The 25,521-nt window shown below is 33.3% G+C and overlaps 1 protein-coding gene and 2 long non-coding RNA genes across 6 annotated transcripts; 2 read left to right on the forward strand and 1 right to left on the reverse strand.

The window, feature by feature from the left end:
• Positions 1–371: 371 nt before the first annotated feature.
• On the forward strand, positions 372–10,073 carry LOC144089651 (uncharacterized). Its single transcript, XR_013305124.1, has 4 exons — positions 372–522; positions 1,134–1,151; positions 1,247–1,369; positions 9,877–10,073. It is a non-coding gene; the product is annotated as an uncharacterized LOC144089651 (long non-coding RNA).
• LOC144089650 (uncharacterized) lies at positions 4,078–8,494 on the forward strand. The gene is made up of 7 exons (XM_077620711.1): positions 4,078–4,206; positions 4,927–4,968; positions 5,035–5,196; positions 5,602–6,930; positions 7,704–7,733; positions 7,798–7,896; positions 8,308–8,494. Exons 1-4 carry the CDS (start codon positions 4,197–4,199, stop codon positions 5,709–5,711), a joined length of 324 nt encoding a protein of 107 aa, XP_077476837.1. The 5' UTR covers positions 4,078–4,196; the 3' UTR covers positions 5,712–6,930; positions 7,704–7,733; positions 7,798–7,896; positions 8,308–8,494.
• On the reverse strand, positions 4,491–21,860 carry LOC144089652 (uncharacterized). Of its 4 annotated transcripts, none has more exons than XR_013305125.1 (6): positions 21,794–21,860; positions 18,392–18,457; positions 7,758–8,130; positions 6,365–6,405; positions 4,796–5,431; positions 4,491–4,642 (listed from the first exon to the last, which is right to left on the reverse strand). It is a non-coding gene; the product is annotated as an uncharacterized LOC144089652 (long non-coding RNA). The 4 variants fall into 4 exon arrangements; XR_013305128.1 differs by having other exon boundaries at positions 6,365–6,408; XR_013305126.1 differs by having other exon boundaries at positions 6,647–8,130.
• Between the last annotated feature and the right edge of the window lie 3,661 nt (positions 21,861–25,521).

The following is a 25,521-nucleotide window of genomic DNA, read 5'->3' on the forward strand; positions in this document are numbered from 1 at the left end:
TTATATAATTTTTTTTTAGTGATGTACAATGTCCGCAAACACTCACTTCGTTTTTTTTTCCCACTGTCATTTTGGTCAATTTAAAAAAAAGCTCCCATTGGAGCTCTAATTTCTCATTGGTGAACTAGCATGACATCGAAATGATGCTATATTTGCTAGCATGGGAAGTGTTGTTGTTTTTGTTTTTTTAAATATGGGCTCAATGCAAGTTTTGCGGCTATAATTGTAAGCACATTGCAGAACATCCTGTGCAAGAATGAGAAAAAAAACATGCTTGACCTTCTGGTGCACTTTCGTTTTTTACTGGGTTTTTTTCTTGAATTCTTTTTTTTTTTTGGTTAGGAACCCCCGCCTTTTTCTCCCCCTGCCTGCAGCCAATCATAGCGCTGCGGTCCAACCGATCGCCCTCCAATGACCGCACCCAAATGTTTTAAATAAATATTAGTATATAGAGGAGAGTCGTTTGACGGGATTGTTTTGCTGGGCGTCGACGAGAGAAACAAAAGAACGGCAACATGGGAGGTGAGTGACGATGAGTCATTTTACGTTAGTCGTTTGCATGAAATAGTTTGCTTTAAGTTAAGATAATTCAATACTGGCGATTCGATTCCGATGAATCCCGATAATTCACTTTTGGGCGATCGTTGCGAATGTTGTATATCACTGGAGAAAAAATCCAAACGGACATAAAAGTACATTTGTATCAAAGTATTTCTGAAACTTCTTGCAGCACAAAAGTTAATATGTTTTTGTTGAACAACATATGGCCCTAATTGTATATTTTTTCGCTTTAGTGCAAACCAGTGTTAGTCCAAACCTACTTAAGTGCATGAAAAAAAATAGTGTACTATAGCACTAAGTTGAGCTGTGAAACAGCGCCTTCGTGCGTTCAAGCACGATGACTACATATCAGGGCACGATGGCTGACTGCTGCAAGCTAGTGGACGACAGTGGAAGTGCAGCCAACTAGTGTCCACTTCCACCTATAAGCGTCAACAATGATTCAGACGGATTTTGGGATTTCTACGATAATCGTGCCATGTTAAATCGCAATTATCCCGGATTTGATTTTTTTTTAAACACCTTAAACCGAAACCAAATGGCTCCAATTGACTCTCTTTTTGTTTCATCAGCCACTGGATCTACACCAGGTAAGTTATAATCAAGAACCACATTCATATGAATCCCTGATTGAATATAAGCAAGAAATAGAAAACTATCGTAACTTACGTGTTTGACTTTATAGCTGCGGCCCTTTACCCTGCACCTGCTGGGGCGACCATTGGTTATGACGTCAGCCCCGGTGAAGGCATGATCGTTACTGCGCCATCTGGTGGGCAAAGCGGCAGTACAAATCAAGGCGATGCAGGTAAGCATGATGATATTTTAAAACATAAAGCCTTAGCTGTGAACTAAGACTTTTTGTAACTGTACATGCTGTCGTTTTGAACATTTAAATTATTCATTCATTTTTTGAAGCGTGATCCTCACGAGGGTCGCGGGGGGTGCTGGAGCCTATCCGAGCCAGCTACGGGCACCAGGTGGGGGAGACCCTGAATCGGTGGCCTACCAATCACAGGGGACAATGAGGCAAACAACCAATCACACTCATAATTATGGATTATTTAGCATCCAATTAGCCTAACATGCTTGTTTTGGAGATGTGGGTGGAAACCGGAGTACCCGGAGAAAACCTACGCAAGCCCGGGAGAACAAACAACCAATCACACTCATAATTATGGACTATTTAGCATCCAATTAGCCTGACATGGATGTTTTCGGGATGTGGGAGGAAACTGGAGTACCCAAAGAAAACCCATGCAAACCTAGGGAGAACAAACAACCAATCACACTCATTATGGACTATTTAGCATCAAATTAGCCTAACATGGACGTTTACGGGATGTGGGAGGAAACTGGAGTACCCAAAGAAAACCCATGCAAACCTAGGGAGAACAAACAACCAATCACACACATAGCTAGGGAATATTTAGCATCCAATTAGCCTAGCATGCATGTTTTCGGGATGTGGCAGGAAACCAGAGTACCTGGAGAAAACCTACCCAAGCCCGGGGAGAACATGCAAACTCCACATAGTGAGGACCGACCTGGGATCGAACCCTCGACCCCAGAACCGCGAGCCCCAGGCGCTAACCACTCGTACACCGTGCCGCCTTTCCAAACTACTCAATTATAAATGACTTTACCTCATATTGAAATGCAGTTTAAAATGAAAAGGGGATTGACTTTGATGAATTTCGGGATTGGTCGATCGCCGATCACTCAAAATGGATGCAATGGTGTCGCGATCAGTTAGCGGTAACAATTTCATTTTTCTCGTTGTAGGTTCCAGTTCCACTAGTGGTACATAACGCCTCTAAACCATCTTCGTCATCATCATGAAGCCTCCAACAAGCCCATCATTTCAAATAGCCCCGCCCCTTATTGCAAAAAGTGCTTTATAATGGAAGGAAATTTGATCAAGAAATGCTATTTTTGCGTCAAATTCCACACATCAACAATAAAAATGGCCTTTGAGCAGGGTTTTTTTTTGTGACGTCTTAAGACTCTTCAACACAAAACATGCGTGCGTCAAGCCATATGACAGCGTGCGCATTCCATAAATGGAACAATAAAAAGCTAAAATCCAATGATATAATCAAACAACAAAGTTGTTTTGGAACTTTTCCAGTAACACACCCAGAAAAAAAATGTTGACCCACCTGTTTTTGTCAAATGATGTTGCCAAAAAGTTCACGTATCATGTAAAAATGAAGTATTGCGCCATCGATGTAGGGCTACCGTGGCTATAGTAAAAGTTTTTGTTTTTTTACTTCTTTTTTTTACATTTCAAATCACAATTGTCACTGCCAATTATTAATAAACCACGTTGCACCACAACTAATGCATTGGAAGTCTTTGTCTATTCTACTCTACTGTTTAATCCTTCTGTAGGGCAGCCATTTAATGCATTGGAATCCATTGATGGCGCTAGATGTCCAACTGGGACATCTAGTAATCTAATATAATAATCAAATGAGAGTCATATCAAAATATAGAAACTAATTTGCCTTATTACAAGTTAAACTTGACCTTAGCTTTAAACTTGAGACTGACTTTAAGTTTAAACCAAAACCTTAAAAAAACAGTTTAATGTTTTCCCCCCGTGTTATAAAAAAAGCAAATTATTTAATACTTGAAATTGACTTAACCTTGTTGAACGTAGGTTTATTTTACATCTTATTTTATCAGTCACCCAAAAAGTAATAAAAAAAATATTTTGCATTCGCAAATTTGCTATTCAGCAATGCAATCCTTAAAAGTAATGCATTCAATTTTTTTTTTATATTTGCACTTTTACATTTTTCACATCTGGTAATTATCAATAATTATAAATCTCTAGCAGAACAAAGAACCAAAACATATTCCCACGAGACGAGTCTAAAAAAAGATGATTTTTTTTCAAAACAAAATTCTTTCAACACAAAGGATTGCAATGATGACTAACTACAATTTAGCAAGTCAACATCCGTGTCAAATATCAACTCACTGGCTGCCATTGACGAGGATAGACGTCCAATTTATTTTAACTGGGTGGGGCTTACCAATTGAAATGGATTGGACGTCTGTCAATAACTATGAAAGATGCGCATCCACAGCCAGTTTAAGTGAATTGGACATCTTTAAATGTCAATAGCAGGCACTGAGTTCATTTTGCGTCACTTCTACTTTTGCGTAATTTTAGGATACTTACGGGTCACTTTTTGTAGATTTTGGATCGTTCCTCATTGACTTTGTTTTTTGATGCTATTCGTTGGTCACTTCCTGTTAATTTTGCTGCATTTCCGGTTTACTTCCTGTTGATTTTCGAGCACGTGATTAAATTTTTCTTTGACATGTTTATTTTTTTGTTTGCCGTCGTTCATGATGCATTAAATGTTTAGCGCCGTCAATTGCAGGCCTCCCAGGTGAAACGGTTTGATTTTTTCCTCCCCTTTAATTAGTTATGAGGTCACGATAAGTTTCGTTTCTCCCGAAAGGGTGGAGCGCGCATGCGCTCTCTGTATTCCTTCAGTTTCGTCTGTCCGGAAACCACACAATGCGCGAATGCGCATGCGCTCTCTGTACTGCTTGTTTTTAGTTTTTTCCGGTCCGACCGAGAAGACACCGAGTATTTACTTCGACAGAAAGACAACATGGACCGCCGTGAGTGTCCCAGTCTCTTTTAGGAGAACTAGTTGTTATATATTCACATCAGTGGCGGGCGGTGCATTTTCTAGTAGCCCCTTCAACGTATCAATCCAACCCTCAAAAACTATTTTATGGCTATAAAACCTGGAGCTTAAATACAAACACTGGAGCTTTTCAGATATCAGAACTTGGCCCACGAAGGCCCTGACGGCCCGCCACTGATACACATGTATTCTTTCATTACATTCAATTTCAAATAATGTCTACCTGTAAGTAGGTTTATTAGCTATATCTTATAGTTTGCAGTCAGGAATTGGGTGGTCTTTATTTGTAGTAATATTTATTTGCACTAAAACTGCATAGGCTACTAACCATTTTACCAACTTTTTGTACCTATTTATTTATGTGACCACTCTTTCATGTGACTACTTATTTATGTTTGAGTACTTCTCTATGTTGACGACTTATCTATGTTGACGACTTATCTATGTTGACGACTTATCTATGTTGACGACTTATCTATGTTGGCTACTTATCTATGTTGACGACTTATCTATGTTGACGACTTATCTATGTTGACGACTTATCTATGTTGACGACTTACCTATGTTGATGACTTATCTATGTTGACGACTTATCTATGTTGACTCCTTATCTATGTTGACTACTTAAATCTCGTTATACTTGTATAATAACAATAAAAGCATTGAATTCTATTGAATTTTTACGTTTCAGTGACGGCCGTTGGTATTGGTGTAGGCGCAGGCGTATTCGCAGGTAAGATGCTTCCTTCATACGTACGGTTGTTTGCCGTATTCACCGACGTGGTCCGTTTTTTTCCAGTCGGCGCGGTTGTTGCGGCTCCGTTGGTCCTGGGAGCTGTCGGATTCACTTCAGCTGGAATAGCGGCGAGCTCCACCGCCGCCGGCATGATGTCATCCGCAGCCATCGCCAACGGAGGAGGTGTGGCAGCGGGTGGCACGGTGGCCGTCTTGCAGTCTGCAGGTAAAAGAGATTTGTGTGCACTCGGGTTGACCCCAATAAGAAATCGGGCCCGATCGTGCCAGTTTTACCGTATCGGAAACCGGACTCACAATTCTGGGGTCCTACTGTGTGGAGTTTGCATCTTCTCTCTGGGATTGTGTGGGTTTCCTCCGGGTACTCTGGATTACTCCCACATTCCAAAAAAAATGCATGGTAGGCTGATTGGATACTCCAAATTGCCCCTAGGTATGGGTGCCTTTACAGGACAATAAAGAATTATTCAGTTTGACAGTGTTATAAAGGTAAGTTTATGTCACACATACTGTATGTAAGTAGGATTTGTTATATACAGTTACAGTCATACATTCATCAACGTCAGTTGGATTAATGCAATGTGGGTGGTTTTGTTTTGTTTTTATCTTGTAGGTATGGCTGGTATATCGACCGCGGCTTATGGCGCCGTGGCCGGCGCAGCAGGGGCTGTAGGAGGGGCTGTAGGCGGAGTTATCGCGAAGGCCCGAAAATTGATCAAATAAGACACTACTTCACGTCTCATATTTCGACGTCGGCATAAAAAGGTGGAGCCTAATTCAATAAAACGTTTGTGATGTAAAAGTGTCATTATTTTCATTGAAATTGGAGTCTGTCACAGGCTAGGAAACGATTCACCCCAATATTACGTTTGAAGATTTTCATATTGATTCAAAATCTGTCTTAAATTATCTTTACGTGTGTTTTGGGTGGATTGATATAAACAATAAGTGGGTGTACTTCCAGACACGTCCACTAGACGGCAGAAACCGGAATGTAGTAATCAGGCTTTGACACACGGAGCGCTGTTTCCTTGTTCAAGTCCCATATCAAATGGTCTCACCCAAATTAAAGGGTTTTTTTTCTCACTTTAAAGTGTCATTTTGGCCCTTTAGTGGTTGTAATGCTCATGCTAGAGTTCTGATCTGCCAATTAAAAAAATAATAATTAAAAATATGAACTATTTGTTATTGAGTGCCATTCATTCAAACATTAGGATTTTTTTTTTCATATTTAGAATCCTGCATTTAGGCAAGCAAAACCAATCACATTTACTCTTTTTGTTTCATCAGCCAGCCGGTAAGTTATAATCAAGAACCACATTCATATGAATCCCTGATTGAGTATAAGCAAGAAATAGATAACTATCGTAACTTACGTGTTTGACTTTACAGCTGCGGGCGGTCCTTTACCCTGCACCTGCTGGGACGGCCATTGGTTATGACGTCAGCCCTTTTACCTTTTTCACATCTGCTAATTATCAATAATTACACATCTCTAGCAGAACAAAGATCCAAAACATATTCCCACGAGACGAGTGTAAAAAAAGATGTTTGTTTTTCAAAACAAAATTCTTTCACTTTTCAGAGCAATACAAAGGATTGCAATGATGACTAACTACAATTTAGCAAGTCAACATCAGTGTCAAATATTAACTCACTGGCTGACATTGACGAGGATAGACGTCCTATTCATTGTTTTTCAAAACTCTGTATTCCTTCAGTTTCGTCACGATAAGTTTCGTTTCTCCCGAAAGGGTGGAGCGCGCCTTCAGATTCATCTGTCCTGATACCACACTATGCGCGAACGCGCATGCGCTCTCTGTATTCCTTCAGTTTCGTTTGTCCGAAAACCAAACAATGCGCTCGAACGCGCATATAAATAAAATCGAGCCGACCGAGAAGCGACACAGACAACAGCGTCAATAAGACAACATGGACCCCCGTGAGTATCCCTGTCTCTTTAAGGAGAAATATTTGTTATATATTCATTCAATTTCAAATAATGTCTACCTGTAAGTAGGTTTATTAGCTATATCTTATAGTTTGCAGTCAGGAATCGGGTGGTCTTTATTTGTAATATTTATTTGCACTAAAACTGAATAGGCTACTAACCATTTTACTCACTTTTTGTATCTACTAATTTATGTGACCACTCTTTCATGTGACTACTTATTTATGTTTTTGACTACTTATCTATGTTGACTACTTATGTTTTTGACTACTTATCTATATTGACTACTTATCTATATTGACTACTTATCTATATTGACTACTTATGTTTTTGACTACTTATCTATGTTGACTACTTATGTTTTTGACGACTTATCTATCTTGACTACTTATCTATGTTGACTACTTATGTTTTTGACTACTTATCTATATTGACTACTTATCTATGTTGACTACTTATGGTTTTGACTACTTATCTATGTTGACTACTTATCTATATTGACTACTTATCTATGTTGACTACTTATGTTTTTGACGACTTATCTATCTTGACTACTTATGTTTTTGACGACTTATCTATTTTGACTACTTATGTTTTTGACTACTTATCTATGTTGACTGCTTATGTTTTTGACTACTTATCTATGTTGACTATACTTCTTTTTTATTATTTATTTCTGCACTTCACGGTGAACCTTTTAAATCTCGTTATACTTGGTTAATAACAATAAAAACATTGAATTCTATTGATTTTTTACGTTTCAGTGACGGCCGTTGGTATTGGTGCAGGCGCAGGTAAGATGCTTCCTTCATACGTACAGTTGTTTGCCGTATTCACCGACGTGGTCCGTTTGTCCAGTCGGCGCGGTTGTTGCGGCTCCGGTGGTCCTGGCAAGTGCCGGATTCACTTCAGCTGGGATAGCAGCGGGTAGCGTGGTGGCGGCCATGCAGTCTGCAGGTAAAAGAGATTTGTATGCACTCGGGGTGCCCCCAATAAGAAATCGGGCCCGATCGTGCCATTTTTATCGTATCGGAAACCGGACTCACAATTCTGGGGTCCTACTGTGTGGAGTTTGCATCTTCTCTCTGGGATTGTGTGGGTTTCCTCCGGGTACTCTGGATTACTCCCACATTCCAAAAAAATGCATGGTAGGCTGATTGGATACTCCAAATTGCCTGTAGGTATGGGTGTCTTTACAGGACAATAAAGAATTATTCAGTTTGACAGTGTTATAAAGGTAAGTTTATGTCACACACTATATGTAAGTAGGATTTGTTATATACAGTTACAGTCATCCATTCATCAACGTCAGGTGTCAGTTGGATTAAGGCAATGTGGTTTTGTTTTTGTTTTGTTTTTATCTTGTAGGTGCGGCTGGTATATCGAGCGCGGCTTATGGCGCCATGGCCGCCGTAGGAGGGGCTGTGGGAGGAGTTCTCGCGAGTATCTTCTGAGGCACAACCATTTAGCAAATAAAACACGACTTCATGTCTCATATTTCGACACTGGCATATAAAGGTGGAGCCTAATTCAATAAAACGTTGGTGGTGTGAAAGTGTCATTATTTTCATTGAAATTGGAGTCTGTCCCAGGCTAGGAAACGATTCACCCCAATAACATTCTTAATGATCCCATTGACTTTGATTTGCTTTGTACTTTGTGCTTTTGCTTGTTGTTCTGCGGCCTTTGCGACTGTACTGCCTAACTAATAACTATGGCTTTTCTTGCTACTGTTTTAAGAAGTCGTTTTTTTAATTTAAAAAAGCCTTACTATACTATGTCGTTTTTTTAGGAAAAAAACCTTACTATACTTTGTTGTTTTTTAGGGGAAAAAAGCTTTACTATACTATGTCGTTTTTTTAAAGGCCTTACTATACTTTGTCGTTTTTTTAGGAAAAAAAGCCTTACTATACTATGTCGTTTTTTAAGAAAAAAATGCCTTACTATACTATGTCTTTTTTAGGAAAAAAGCCTTGCTATACTATGTCATTTTTTAAGAAAAAAAGTGTTACTATACTATGTCCTTTTTTAAGGAAAAAAAAAAAGCAATGTCGTTTTTTAAGAAAAAAAGCCTTACTATACTATGTCGTTTTTTAAAGAAAAAAAGCCTTACTATACTATGTCGTTTTTTAGGAAAAAAGCCTTGCTATACTATGTCATTTTTTAAGAAAAAAAGTGTTACTATACTATGTCCTTTCTTAAGGGAAAAAAAGCCTTACTATACTGTTGTTTTTTTAAGAAAAAAAGCCTTACTATACTATGTCGTTTTTTTTAAAAGCCTTACTATACTTTGTTGTTTTTTAAAGAAAAAAAGCCTTACTATACTATGTCGTTTTTTAAAGAAAAATAGCCTTACTATACTATGTCGTTTTTTTTTAAAGAAAAAAAGCCTTACTATACTATGTCATTTTTTAGGAAATAAAGCCTTACTATACTATGTCGTTTTTTAAAAGAAAAAAGCCTTACTATACTCTGTCGGTTTTTAAAAAAAGAAAAAAGCCTTACTATACTATGTGGTTTTTTAAGAAAAAAGCCTTTCTATACCAAAGAAAACCCATGCAAACCTAGGGAGAACAAACAACTAATCACACACATAGCTAGGGAATATTTAGCATCCAATTAGCCTAACACGCATGTTAGTGAGTACCTGGAGAAAACCTACCCAAGCCCGGGGAGAACATGCAACAACCTCCACCCAACTGGGATCGAACCCACGACCCCAGAACCGCAAGCCCCACGCCCTAACCACTCGCGCGCCGTGCCGCCTTTCCAAACTACTAAATTAAAAATGACTTTACCTCATACTGAAATGCAGTTTAAAATGAAAATGTGATTGACTTTGATGAATTTATGGATTGAACGATCGCCGATCACTCAAAATAGATGAAATGGTCTCGCGATCAGTTAGCGGTAACAATTTCATTTTTCTCGTTGTAGGTTCCAGTTCCACTAGTGGTACATAACGCCTCTGTTCTAAACCATCTTCGTCATCATCGTGAAGCCTCCAACAAGCCCATCATTTCAAATAGCCCCGCCCCTTATTGCAAAAAGTGCTTTATAATGGAAGGAAATTTGATCTAGAAATGCTATTTTTGCGTCAAATTCCACACATCAACAATAAAAATGGCCTTTGAGCAGGGTTTTTTTTTGTGACGTCTTAAGGCTCTTCAACACAAAACATGCGTGCGTCAAGTCATATGACAGCGTGCGCATTCCATAAATGGACCAATGAAAAGCAAAAATCCAATGATATAATCAAACAACAAAGTTGTTTTAGAACTTTTCCAGTAACACACCCAGAAAAAAAAATGTTGACCCACCTGTTTTTGTCAAATGATGTTGCCAGAAAGTTCACATATCATGTAAAAATGAAGTATTGCGCCATCGATGTAGGGCTACCGTGGCTATAGTAAAAGTTTTAGTTTTTTTACTTCTTTTTTTTAAATTTCAAATCACAATTGTCACTGCCAATTATTAATAAACCACATTGCACCACAAATAATGCATTGAAAGTCTTTGTCTATTCTACTCTACTGTTTAACCCTTTGGAGGGCAGCCATTTAATGCATTGGAATCCATTGATGGCGCTAGATGTCCAATCTGTTCTGTATCTAGTAATCTAATATAATAATCAAATGAGAGTCATATCAAAATATAGAAACTAATTTGCCTTATAACAAGTTAAACTTGACCTTAACTTAAAAAAGTTCAATTCGTTTTTCCCCCCAGTGTTATAAAATAAATGCTATTTATTTAATACTTGAGGTTGACTTAACCTTGTTGAACGTAGGTTTATTTTACATCTTATTTTATCAGTCAACCAAAAAGTAATAAAAAATTCTTTTGCATTTGCAAATTTGCTATTCAGAAATGCAATCCTTAAAAGTTTATATTTGCACTTTTATCTTTTTCACATCTGCTAATTATCAATAACTATAAATCACTAGCAGAACAAAGAACCAAAACATATTCCCGCAAGACGAGTCTAAAAAAAGATGTTTGTTTTTCAAAACAAAATTCTTACACTTTTCCGAGCAACACAAAGGACTGATTTTAAGTTTAAACCGAAACCTTAAAAACCAGTTTAATTCGTTTTTTCCCCGTGTTAAAAAAAATGCAATTTATTTAATACTTGAGGTTGACTAAACCTTGTTGAATGTTGATTTTCGAGCACGTGATTCACTTATTCTTTGACATGTTTATTTTTTTTGGTTGCCGTCGTTCATGATGCATTGTATGTTTAGCGCCATCAATGGCAGGCCTCCCAGGTGAAACGGTTTGCTTCCCCCCCCCTTTAAGTAGTTATGAGGTCACGATAAGTTTCGTTTCTCCCGAAAGGGTGGAGCGCACATGCGCTCTCTGTATTCCTTCAGTTTTTTTTGTCCGGAAACCAAACAATGCGCTCAAACGCGCATATAAATAAAAGCCGACCAAGAAGCGACCCAGACAACAGCGACAATAAGACAACATGGACCCCCGTGAGTATCCCTGTGTCTTTAAGGAGAAATATTTGTTATATATTCATTCAATTTCAAATGTAATGTCTACCTGTAAGTAGGTTTATTAGCTATATCTTATAGTTTGCAGTCAGGAATCGGGTGGTCTTTATTTGTAATATTTATTTGCACTAAAACTGAATAGGCTACTAACCATTTTACTCACTTTTTGTATCTACTTATTTATGTGACCACTCTTTCATGTGACTACTTATTTATGTTTTTGACTACTTATCTATGTTGACCACTTATTTATGTTTTTGACTACTTATCTATGTTGACTACTTATCTATGTTGACTACTTATCTATGTTGACTATACTTATTTTTATTATTATTTATTTCTGCACTTCACGGTGAACCTTTTAAATCTCGTTATACTTGGTTAATAGCAATAAAAGCATTGAATTCTATTGAATTTTTACGTTTCAGTGACAGCCGTTTGTTGTGCTGCAGGCGCAGGTAAGATTCTTGCTTCATACGTACAGTTGTTTGCCGTATTCACCGACGTGGTCCGTTTGTCCAGTCGGCGCGGTTGTTGCGGCTCCGGTGGTCCTGGGAGCTGCCGGATTCACTGCAACTGGGATAGCGGCGAGCTCCTACGCCGCTGGCATGATGTCAACTGCAGCCATCGCCAACGGAGGAGGTGTGGCAGCGGGTAGCGCGGTGGCCGTCTTGCAGTCTGCAGGTAAAAGAGATTTGTATGCACTCGGGGTGCCCCCAATAAGAAATCGGGCCCGATCGTGCCAGTTTTACCGTATCGGAAACCGGACTCACAATTCTGGGGTCCTACTGTGTGGAGTTTGGATCTTCTCCCCAGGCTTGTGTGGTTTTGCTCCGGGTTTTTTTTATTTTGTTTTTATCTTGTAGGTATGGCTGGTTTGTCGACCGCGGCTTCTGGCGCCGTGGCCGCCGTAGGAGGGGCCGTAGGAGGGGCTGTGGGAGGAGTTCTCGAGAGTATCTTCTGAGGCACAAACATTTAGCATATAAGGCACTACTTCACATATCATATTTCGACGCTGGCATATAAAGGTGGAGCCTAATTCAATAAAAAGTTTGTGATGTAAGTGTCGTTATTTTCATTGAAATTGGAGTCTGTCACAGGCTAGGAAACAATTCACCCCAATATTACGTTTGACGATTTTCAGATTGATTCAAAATCTGTCTTAAACTATCTTTATGTGTTTTGGGTGGATAGATATAAACAATAAGTGGGTGTACTTCCACTTCTTTTTGAAGAAAAAAGGCTTACTATACATGGTTGTTTCTTTTAAGAAAAAAAGCCTTACTATACTGTGTCGTTTTTTAGGAAAAAAAGCCTGACTATACTATGTCGTTTTTTTAGGGAAAAAAATCCTTACTATGTGGTTTTTTTAAAGAAAAAAGGCTTATTATACTTTGTCGTTTTTTAGGAAAAAAAGCCTTACTATACTATGTCGTTTTTAAGGGAATAAAGCCTTACTATACTATGTCGTTTTTGAAGAAAAAAAAGCCTTACTATACTATGTCATTTTTTAGGAAAAAAAGCCTGACTATACTATGTCGTTTTTTAAAGCAAAAAAAACCTTACTATACTATGTCATTTTTTTTAAAGAAAAAAAGCCTTACTATACTATGTCGTTTTTTAAAGCAAAAAAAACCTTACTATACTATGTCGTTTTTTTTAAAGAAAAAAAGCCTTACTATACTATGTCGTTTTTTAAAGAAAAAAAGCCTTACTATACTATGTCGTTTTTAAGGAAAAAAAGCCTTACCCTACTATGTCATTTTAGGGGAAAAAAGCCTTACTATACTATGTCGTTTTTTAAAGAAAAAAAGCCTTACTATACTGTGTCATTTTTTAAGAAAAAAATCTTACTATACTATGATGTTTTTTCAAGAAAAAAAGCCTTACTATACTATGTCATTTTTTAGGAAAAAAGACTTACTATACTATGTCGTTTTTTAGGGAAAAAAGCCTTACTATACTATGTCGTTTTTTAAAGAAAAAGAGCCTTACTATACTATGTCGCTTTTAAGGAAAAAAAGCCTTACTATCCTGTCGATTTTAGGAAAAAAAAGCCTTACTATACTATGTCATTTTTTAAGAAAAAAAGCCTGACTATACTATGTCGTTTTTTAAGAAAAAACCTTACAATACTATGTTGTTGTTTTTTTAAAAAAAAGGCTTACTATACTATGTCGTTTTTTAGGAAAAAAACCTTACTATACTATGTCGTTTTTTAGGGAAAAAAACCTTACTATACTGTCGTTTTTTTAAGAAATAAGCCTTACTATACTATGTCGTTTTTTAAAGAAAAAAAGCCTTACTATACTGTGTCGTTTTTTAAAGAAAAAAAGCCTTACTATACTATGTCGTTTTTTAAAGAAAAAAAGCCTTACTATACTATGTCGTTTTTTTAGGGAAAAAAGCCTTACTATGCTATGTCATTATTTTAAGAAAAAAAGCCTTACTATACTATGTCGTTTTTTTAGGAAAAAAGCCTTACTATACTATGTCGTTTTTTAAAGAAAAAAGCCTTACTTACTATGTCGTTTTTTAAAGAAAAAAGCCTTACTATACTATGTCGTTTTTTAAAGAAAAAAGCCTTACTTACTATGTCGTTTTTTTAGGGAAAAAAGCCTTACTATGCTATGTCGTTATTTTAAGAAAAAAAGCCTTACTATACTATGTCGTTTTTTTTTTAAAGAAATAAGCCTTACTATACTATGTCGTTTTTTAAATAGAAAAAGTCTTACTATACTATGTCGTTTTTTAAAGAAAAAGAGCCTTACTATACTATGTCGTTTTTAAGGAAAAAAGCCTTACTTACTATGTCGTTTTTTTAGGGAAAAAAGCCTTACTATGCTATGTCGTTATTTTAAGAAAAAAAGCCTTACTATACTATGTCGTTTTTTTTTTAAAGAAATAAGCCTTACTATACTATGTCGTTTTTTAAATAGAAAAAGTCTTACTATACTATGTCGTTTTTTAAAGAAAAAGAGCCTTACTATACTATGTCGTTTTTAAGGAAAAAAAGCCTTACTATACTATGTCGTTTTAGGGGAAAAAAGCCTTACTATACTATGTCGTTTTTTTAGGAAAAAAACCTTACTATACTATGTCGTTTTTTAAAGAAAAAAGCCTTACTATACTATGTCGTTTTTTTAAGAAAAAGTCTTACTATACTATGTGATTTTTTAGGGGAAAAGGCCTGACTATACTATGTCGTTTTTTTTTAAAGAAAAAAAGCCTTACTATACTATGTCGTTTTTTTAAGAAAAAAGGCCTTACTATACTATGTTGTTTTTTTAAGAAAAAAGCCTGACTATACTATGTCGTTTTTTTAGAAAAAGAGCCTTACTATACTATGTCATTTTTTAGGGGAAAAAGCCTTACTATACTATGTCGTTTTTTATAGAAATAAGGCCTTAATATACTATGTCGTTTTTTTAAGAAAAAAACCTTACTATACTATGTCGTTTTTTTAAGAAAAAGTCTTACTATATGTGTTTTTTTAAAGCCTTACTATACTATGTCGTTTTTTTAAAGAAAAAAGCCTTACTATACTATGTCATTTTTTAGGGGAAAAAGCCTTACTATACTATGTCGTTTTTTATAGAAATAAGGCCTTACTATACTATGTCGTTTTTTAAAGAAAAAAAGCCTTACTATACTATGTCGTTTTTAAGGGAAAAAGCCTTACTATACTATGTCGTTTTTTTTAAGAAAAAAGCCTTACTATACTATGTCGTTTTTTATAAAAATAAGGCCTTACTATACTATGTCGTTTTTTAAAGAAAAAAAGCCTTACTATACTATGTTGTTTTTTAGGAAAAAAAGCCTTACTATACTATGTCGTTTTTTAAAGAAAAAAAGCCTTACTATACTATGTCGTTTTTAAGGAAAAAAAGCCTTACTATACTATGTCGTTTTAGGGGAAAAAAGCCTTACTATACTATGTCGTTTTTTTAGGGAAAAAAGCCTTACTATGCTATGTCGTTTTTTAAGAAAAAAAGCCTTACTATACTATGTCGTTTTTTAAAGAAAAAAGCCTTACTATACTATGTCGTATTTTAAAGAAAAAAGCCTTACTATACTATGTCGTTTTTTTAGGGAAAAAAGCCTTACTATACTATGTCGTTTTTTAAAGAAAAAAGCCTTACTATACTATGTCGTTTTTTAAAGAAAAAAGCCTTACTATACTATGTCGTTTTTTAAGAAAAAAACCTTACTATACTATGTCGTTTTTTAGGGAAAAAAGCCTTACTATACTATGTCGTTTTTTTAAAGAAATAAGCCTTACTATACTATGTCGTTTTTTAAAGAAAAAAGGCCTTACTATACTATGTTGTTTTTTAAGAAAAAAGCCTGACTATACTATGTCGTTTTTTAAAGAAAAAAAGCCTTTCTATATTATGTCGTTTTTTAAAGAAAAAGAGCCTTATTATACTATGTCGTTTTTAAGGAAAAAAAGCCTTACTATACTATGTCGTTTTAGGGGGGAAAAGCTTTACTATACTATGTCATTTTTTTAGGGAAAAAAGCCTTACTATACTATGTCGTTTTTTTAGGAAAAAAAGCCTGACTATACTATGTCGTTTTTTAAAGAAAAAAGGCCTTACTATACTATGTCATTTTTTAGGGGAAAAAGCCTTACTATACTATGTCGTTTTTTATAGAAATAAGGCCTTACTATACTATGTGGTTTTTTAAAGAAAAAAAGCCTCACTATACTATGTCGTTTTTAAGGGAAAAAGCCTTACTATACTATGTCGTTTTTTTAAAGAAAAAAAGCCTTACTATACTATGTCATTTTTAAGGGAAAAAGCCTTACTATACTATGTCGTTTTTAAGGGAAAAAGCCTTACTATACTATGTCGTTTTTTAAAGAAAAAAAGCCTTACTATACTATGTTGTTTTTTAAAGAAAAAAAGCCTTACTATACTATTTCGTTTTTTAAATAAAAAAAGCCTTACTATACTATGTCGTTTTTTAAAGAAAAAAGCCTTACTATACTATGTCGGTTTTTTTAGGGAAAAAAGCCTTACTATGCTATGTCGTTTTTTTAAGAAAAAAAGCCTTACTATACTATGTCGTTTTTTTTAGGAAAAAAAGCCTTACTATACTATGTCGTGTTTTTAAAGAAAAAAGCCTTACTATACTATGTCGTTTTTTAAAGAAAAAAGCCTTACTATACTATGTCGTTTTTTAAGAAAAAAACCTTACTATACTATGATGTTTTTTCAAGTAAAAAAGGCCTTACTATACTATGTCGTTTTTTAGGAAAAAAAACCTTATTATACTATGTCGTTTTTTAGGGAAAAAAGCCTTACTATACTATGTCGTTTTTTTTAAGAAATAAGCCTTACTATACTATGTCGTTTTTTAAAGAAAAAAGGCCTTACTATACTATGTCGTTTTTTAAAGAAAAAAGGCCTTACTATACTGTGTCGTTTTTTTTTTAAGAAAAAAACCTTACTATACTATGTCGTTCTTTTAAAAAGGTCTTACTATATGTGTTTTTTTTAAAGCCTTACTATACTATGTCGTTTTTTAAAGAAAAAAGCCTTACTATACTATGTCATTTTTTAGGGGAAAAAGCCTTACTATACTATGTCGTTTTTTATAGAAATAAGACCTTACTATACTATGTCGTTTTTTAAAGAAAAAAAGCCTTACTATACTATGTCGTTTTTAAGGGAAAAAGCCTTACTATACTATGTCGTTTTTTTAAAGAAAAAAAGCCTTACTATACTATGTCATTTTTTAGGAAAAAAAGCCTTACTATACTATGTCGTTTTTTAAAGAAAAAAAGCCTTACTATACTATGTCGTTTTTAAGGGAAAAAGCCTTACTATACTATGTCGTTTTTTTAAAGAAAAAAAGCCTTACTATACTATGTCATTTTTTAGGAAAAAAAGCCTTACTATACTATGTCGTTTTTTAAAGAAAAAAAGCCTTACTATACTATGTCGTTTTTAAGGGAAAAAGCCTTACTATACTATGTCGTTTTTTTAAAGAAAAAAAGCCTTACTATACTATGTCATTTTTTAGGAAAAAAAGCCTTACTATACTATGTCGTTTTTTAAAGAAAAAAGACTTACTATACTACGTCGTTTTTTTTAGGGAAAAAAGCCTTACTATACTATGTCATTTTTAAGGAAAAAAAGCCTTACTATACTATGTCGTTTTAGGGGAAAAAAGCCTTACTATACTATGTCGTTTTTTTTAGGGAAAAAAGCCTTACTATGCTATGTTGTTTTTTTAAGAAAAAGTCTTACTATATGTGTTTTTTTTAAAGCCTTACTATACTATGTCGTTTTTTAAAGAAAAAAGCCTTACTATACTATGTCGTTTTTTTAGGGAAAAAAGCCTTACTATGCTATGTCGTTTTTTAAGAAAAAAAGCCTTACTATACTATGTCGTTTTTAAGGAAAAAAAGCCTTACTATACTATGTCGTTTTAGGGGAAAAGAGCCTTACTATACTGTCGTTTTTTTAGGGAAAAAAGCCTTACTATGCTATGTCGTTTTTTTAAGAAAAAAAGCCTTACTATACTATGTCGTTTTTTTTAGGAAAAAAAGCCTTACTATACTATGTCGTTTTTTAAAGAAAAAAGCCTTACTATACTATGTCGTTTTTTTTTAAGAAAAAAGCCTGACTATACTATGTCGTTTTTTAAAGAAAAAAGGCCTTACTATACTATGTCATTTTTTAGGGGAAAAAGCCTTACTATACTATGTCGTTTTTTAGGGAAAAAAGCCTTACTATACTATGTCGTTTTTTTTAAAGAAAAAAGCCTGACTATACTATGTCGTTTTTTAAAGAAAAAAGGCCTTACTATACTATGTCATTTTTTAGGGGAAAAAGCCTTACTATACTATGTCGTTTTTTATAGAAATAAGGCCTTACTATACTATGTTGTTTTTTAAGAAAAAAGCCTTACGAGACATGGTGCCTTTCAACGAAGCTTACCGTGGGTGAGTGGTTAGAGCATTGGCCTCACAGGCTGAGATTCTGAGTTCAATCCTCTGTCTTGACCTGTGTCACAAGAAAAATATTTTTAACATACATTGTCTTTTTGTTTTTTAAAGATAAATAACATTACTAGACATAGTCGTTTTTGACAAGTAAAAGTTTTACTATACTTGATCCATATTTTTATTTTTAATAAAATAAAAGTCGTTTTTTTAAGAAAAAGTCTTACTATATGTGTTTTTTTTAAAGCCTTACTATACTATGTCGTTTTTTAAAGAAAAAAGCCTTACTATACTATGTCATTTTTAAGGGAAAAAGCCTTACTATACTATGTCGTTTTTAAGGGAAAAAGCCTTACTATACTATGTCGTTTTTTTTTTTTTTTAAAAGCCTTACTATACTATGTCATTTTTTAGGAAAAAAAGCCTTACTATACTATGTCGTTTTTTAAAGAAAAAAAGCCTTACTATACTATGTTGTTTTTTAAAGAAAAAAAGCCTTACTATACTATTTCGTTTTTTAAATAAAAAAAGCCTTACTATACTATGTCGTTTTTTAAAGAAAAAGAGCCTTACTATACTATGTCGTTTTTAAGGAAAAAAAGCCTTACTATACTATGTCATTTTTTAAAGAAAAAAGCCTTACTATACTATGTCGTTTTTTAGGGAAAAAAGCCTTACTATGCTATATCGTTTTTTTAAGAAAAAAAGCCTTACTATACTATGTCATTTTTTTAGGAAAAAAAGCCTTACTATACTATGTCGTGTTTTTAAAGAAAAAAGCCTTACTATACTATGTCGTTTTTTAAAGAAAAAAGCCTTACTATACTATGTCGTTTTTTAAGAAAAAAACCTTACTATACTATGATGTTTTTTCAAGTAAAAAAGGCCTTACTATACTATGTCGTTTTTTAGGAAAAAAACCTTACTATACTATGTCGTTTTTTAGGGAAAAAAGCCTTACTATACTATGTTGTTTTTTTTAAGAAATAAGCCTTACTATACTATGTCGTTTTTTAAAGAAAAAAGGCCTTACTATACTATGTCGTTTTTTAAAGAAAAAAGGCCTCACTATACTGTGTCGTTTTTTTTTTAAGAAAAAAGCCTGACTATACTATGTCGTTTTTTAGGGAAAAAAGCCTTACTATACTATGTCGTTTTTTTTTTAAGAAATAAGCCTTACTATACTGTCGTTTTTTATAGAAATAAGGCCTTACTATACTATGTCGTTTTTTAAGAAAAAAGCCTTACTATACATGGTCCCTTTCAACAAAGCTTACTGTGGGTGAGTGGTTAGAGCATTGGCCTCACAGGCTGAGATTCTGAGTTCAATCCTCTTTCTTGACCTGTGTCACAAGAAAAATATTTTTAACATACATTGTCTTTTTGTTTTTTAAAGATAAATAACATTACTAGACGTAGTCGTTTTTGACCAGTAAAAGTTTTACTATACTTGATCCATATTTTTATTTTTGTTTGAAATGTTGTCTCACTGTGGCTGAGTGGTTAGTGTCAACCCCAGTCATGAGGTTAAGATTTCAATCCTGGGTTATTACCTTTTTCTCGAGTTTTTTTTTCAAGAAAAAAAAAGCCTTACTATACTATGTCGTTTTTTAAAGAAAAAAACCTTACTATACTATGTCGTTTTTTTAAAAAGGTCTTACTATATGTGTTTTTTTTAAAGCCTTACTATACTATGTCGTTTTTTAAAGAAAAAAGCCTTACTATACTATGTCATTTTTTAGGGGAAAAAGCCTTACTATACTATGTCATTTTTTTATAGAAATAAGACCTTACTATACTATGTCGTTTTTTAAAGAAAAAAAGCCTTACTATACTATGTCGTTTTTTTAAAGAAAAAAAGCCTTACTATACTATGTCATTTTTTAGGAAAAAAAGCCTTACTATACTGTGTCGTTTTTTAAAGAAAAAAAGCCTTACTATACTATGTCGTTTTTTTAAAGAAAAAAAGCCTTACTATACTATGTCATTTTTTAGGAAAAAAAGCCTTACTATACTATGTCGTTTTTTAAAGAAAAAAGCCTTACTATACTATGTCGTTTTTTAGGGAAAAAAGCCTTACTATACTATGTCGTTTTTAAGGAAAAAAAGCCTTACTATACTATGTCGTTTTAGGGGGAAAAAGCCTTATTATACTATGTCGTTTTTTTTTGGGAAAAAAGCCTTACTATGCTATGTTGTTTTTTTAAGAAAAAAAGCCTTACTATACTATGTCGTTTTTTTTTTTAGGAAAAAAAGCCTTACTATACTATGTCGTTTTTTAAAGAAAAAAGCCTTACTATACTATGTCGTTTTTTAGGGAAAAAAGCCTTACTATACTATGTCGTTTTTAAGGAAAAAAAGCCTTACTATACTATGTCGTTTTAGGGGGAAAAAGCCTTATTATACTATGTCGTTTTTTTTAGGGAAAAAAGCCTTACTATGCTATGTTGTTTTTTTAAGAAAAAAAGCCTTACTATACTATGTCGTTTTTTTTTTTTGGAAAAAAAGCCTTACTATACTATGTCGTTTTTTAAAGAAAAAAGCCTTACTATACTATGTCGTTTTTTAGGGAAAAAAGCCTTACTATGCTATGTCGTTTTTTTAAGAAAAAAAGCCTTACTATACTATGTCGTTTTTTAAAGAAAAAAAGCCTTACTATACTATGTCGTTTTTAAGGAAAAAAAGCCTTACTATACTATGTCGTTTTAGGGGAAAAAAGCCTTACTATACTATGTCGTTTTTTTTAGGGAAAAAGCCTTACTATGCTATGTCGTTTTTTTTAGGAAAAAAAGCCTTACTATACTATGTCGTTTTTTAAAGAAAAAAGCCTGACTATACTATGTCGTTTTTTAAAGAAAAAAGCCTTACTATACTATGTCGTTTTTTTAAGAAAAAAAGCCTTACTATACTATGTCGTTTTTTGGGGGAAAAAAGCCTTACTATACTATGTCGTTTTTTAAAGAAAAAAGCCTTACTATACTATGTCGTTTTTTAAAGAAAAAAGCCTTACTATACTATGTCGTTTTTTAAAGAAAAAAGCCTTACTATACTATGTCGTTTTTTAAAGAAAAAAGCCTTACTATACTATGTCGTTTTTTTAAGAAAAAAAGCCTTACTATACTATGTCGTTTTTTAGGGAAAAAAGCCTTACTATACTATGTCGTTTTTTTTTAAAGAAAAAAGCCTGACTATACTATGTCGTTTTTTAAAGAAAAAAGGCCTTACAATACTATGTCGTTTTTTTAGGGAAAAAAGCCTTACTATACTATGTCGTTTTTTTTTAAGAAAAAAGCCTGACTATACTATGTCGTTTTTTATAGAAACAAGGCCTTTCTATACTATGTCGTTTTTTAAGAAAAAAGCCTTACTAGACATGGTCCCTTTCAACAAAGCTTACCGTGGGTGAGTGGTTAGAGCATTGGCCTCACAGGCTGAGATTCTGAGTTCAATCCTCTGTCTTGACCTGTGTAACAAGAAAAATATTTTTAACATACATTGTCTTTTTGTATTTTAAAGATAAATAACATTACTAGACATAGTCGTTTTTGACAAGTAAAAGTTTTACTATACTTGATCCATATTTTTATTTTTATTTGAAATGTTGTCTCACTGTGGCTGAGTGGTTAGTGTCAACCCCAGTCATGAGGTTCAGAGTTCAATCCTGGGTCATTACCTTTTTCTCGAGGCCTTACTATATTATGTCGTTTTTTTTAAAGAAAAAAAGCCTTACTATACTATGTCATTTTTTAGGAAAAAAAGCCTTACTATACTATGTCGTTTTTTAAAGAAAAAATGCCTTACTATACTATGTCGTTTTTTAAAGAAAAAAAGCCTTACTATACTATGTCGTTTTTTAAAGAAAAAGAGCCTTACTATACTATGTCGTTTTTAAGGAAAAAAAGCCTTACTATACTATGTCGTTTTAGGGGAAATAAGCCATGTCGTTTTTTTTTTAAGAAAAAAAGCCTTACTATACTATGTCATTTTTTAGGAAAAAAAGCCTTACTATACTATGTCGTTTTTTAAAGAAAAAAAGCCTTACTATACTATGTCGTTTTTTTAGGAAAAAAAGCCTTGCTATACTATGTCGTTTTTTATAGAAATAAGGCCTTACTATACTATGTCGTTTTTTAAAGAAAAAAAGCCTTACTATACTATGTCGTTTTTTATAGAAATAAGGCCTTACTATACTATGTCGTTTTTTAAAGAAAAAAAGCCTTACTATACTATGTCGTTTTTAAGGGAAAAAGCCTTACTATACTATGTCGTTTTTTAAATAAAAAAAGCCTTACTATACTATGTCGTTTTAGGGGAAAAAAGCCTTACTATACTATGTCGTTTTTTAAAGAAAAAAAGCCATACTATACCATGTCGTTTTTTGGGGGGAAAAAAGCCTTACTATACTATGTCGTTTTTTAAAGAAAAAAGCCTTACTATACTATGTCATTTTTTAAAGAAAAAAGCCTTACTATACTATGTCGTTTTTTTAGGGAAAAAAGCCTTACTATGCTGTCGTTTTTTTAAGAAAAAAAGCCTTACTATACTATGTCATTTTTTTAGGAAAAAAAGCCTTACTATACTATGTCGTTTTTTTAAAGAAAAAAGCCTTACTATACTGTCGTTTTTTAAAGAAAAAAGCCTTACTATACTATGTCGTTTTTTAAGAAAAAAACCTTACTATACTATGATGTTTTTTCAAGAAAAAACGCCTTACTATACTATGTCGTTTTTTAGGAAAAAAACCTTACTATACTATGTCGTTTTTTATAGAAATAAGACCTTACTATACTATGTCGTTTTTTAAAGAAAAAAAGCCTTACTATACTATGTCGTTTTTAAGGGAAAAAGCCTTACTATACTATGTCGTTTTTTTAAAGAAAAAAAGCCTTACTATACTATGTCATTTTTTAGGAAAAAAAGCCTTACTATACTATGTCGTTTTTTAAAGAAAAAAAGCCTTACTATACTATGTCGTTTTTTTAAAGAAAAAAAGCCTTACTATACTATGTCATTTTTTAGGAAAAAAAGCCTTACTATACTATGTCGTTTTTTAAAGAAAAAAGCCTTACTATACTATGTCGTTTTTTTAAGGAAAAAAGCCTTACTATACTATGTCGTTTTTAAGGAAAAAAAGCCTTACTATACTATGTCGTTTTAGGGGGAAAAAGCCTTACTATACTATGTCGTTTTTTTTAGGGAAAAAAGCCTTACTATGCTATGTTGTTTTTTTAAGAAAAAAAGCCTTACTATACTATGTCGTTTTTTTTTTGGGAAAAAAAGCCTTACTATACTATGTCGTTTTTTAAAGAAAAAAGCCTTACTATACTATGTCGTTTTTTAGGGAAAAAAGCCTTACTTTGATATGTCGTTTTTTTAAGAAAAAAAGCCTTACTATACTATGTCGTTTTTTAAAGAAAAAAAGCCTTACTATACTATGTCGTTTTTAAGGAAAAAAAGCCTTACTATACTATGTCGTTTTAGGGGAAAAAAGCCTTACTATACTATGTCGTTTTTTTTAGGGAAAAAGCCTTACTATGCTATGTCGTTTTTTTTAGGAAAAAAAGCCTTACTATACTATGTCGTTTTTTAAAGAAAAAAGCCTTACTATACTATGTCGTTTTTTAAAGAAAAAGAGCCTTACTATACTATGTCGTTTTTAAGGAAAAAAAGCCTTACTATACTATGTCGTTTTAGGGGAAAAAAGCCATGTCGTTTTTTTTTTAAGAAAAAAAGCCTTACTATACTATGTCATTTTTTAGGAAAAAAAGCCTTACTATACTATGTCGTTTTTTAAAGAAAAAAGCCTTACTATACTATGTCGTTCTTTTAAGAAAAAAAGCCTTACTATACTATGTCGTTTTTTGGGGGAAAAAAGCCTTACTATACTATGTCGTTTTTTAAAGAAAAAAGCCTTACTATACTATGTCGTTTTTTAAAGAAAAAAGCCTTACTATACTATGTCGTTTTTTAAAGAAAAAAGCCTTACTATACTATGTCGTTTTTAAGGGAAAAAGCCTTACTATACTATGTCGTTTTTTTAAAGAAAAAAAGCCTTACTATACTATGTCATTTTTTAGGAAAAAAAGCCTTACTATACTATGTCGTTTTTTAAAGAAAAAAAGCCTTACTATACTATGTCGTTTTTAAGGGAAAAAGCCTTACTATACTATGTCGTTTTTTTAAAGAAAAAAAGCCTTACTATACTATGTCATTTTTTAGGAAAAAAAGCCTTACTATACTATGTCGTTTTTTAAAGAAAAAAGACTTACTATACTACGTCGTTTTTTTTAGGGAAAAAAGCCTTACTATACTATGTCATTTTTAAGGAAAAAAAGCCTTACTATACTATGTCGTTTTAGGGGAAAAAAGCCTTACTATACTATGTCGTTTTTTTTAGGGAAAAAAGCCTTACTATGCTATGTTGTTTTTTTAAGAAAAAGTCTTACTATATGTGTTTTTTTTAAAGCCTTACTATACTATGTCGTTTTTTAAAGAAAAAAGCCTTACTATACTATGTCGTTTTTTTAGGGAAAAAAGCCTTACTATGCTATGTCGTTTTTTAAGAAAAAAAGCCTTACTATACTATGTCGTTTTTAAGGAAAAAAAGCCTTACTATACTATGTCGTTTTAGGGGAAAAGAGCCTTACTATACTGTCGTTTTTTTAGGGAAAAAAGCCTTACTATGCTATGTCGTTTTTTTAAGAAAAAAAGCCTTACTATACTATGTCGTTTTTTTTAGGAAAAAAAGCCTTACTATACTATGTCGTTTTTTAAAGAAAAAAGCCTTACTATACTATGTCGTTTTTTTTTAAGAAAAAAGCCTGACTATACTATGTCGTTTTTTAAAGAAAAAAGGCCTTACTATACTATGTCATTTTTTAGGGGAAAAAGCCTTACTATACTATGTCGTTTTTTAGGGAAAAAAGCCTTACTATACTATGTCGTTTTTTTTAAAGAAAAAAGCCTGACTATACTATGTCGTTTTTTAAAGAAAAAAGGCCTTACTATACTATGTCATTTTTTAGGGGAAAAAGCCTTACTATACTATGTCGTTTTTTATAGAAATAAGGCCTTACTATACTATGTTGTTTTTTAAGAAAAAAGCCTTACGAGACATGGTGCCTT

This window comes from Stigmatopora argus, chromosome 15, assembly GCF_051989625.1.
Source record: "Stigmatopora argus isolate UIUO_Sarg chromosome 15, RoL_Sarg_1.0, whole genome shotgun sequence".
NCBI lineage: Eukaryota > Metazoa > Chordata > Actinopteri > Syngnathiformes > Syngnathidae > Stigmatopora > Stigmatopora argus.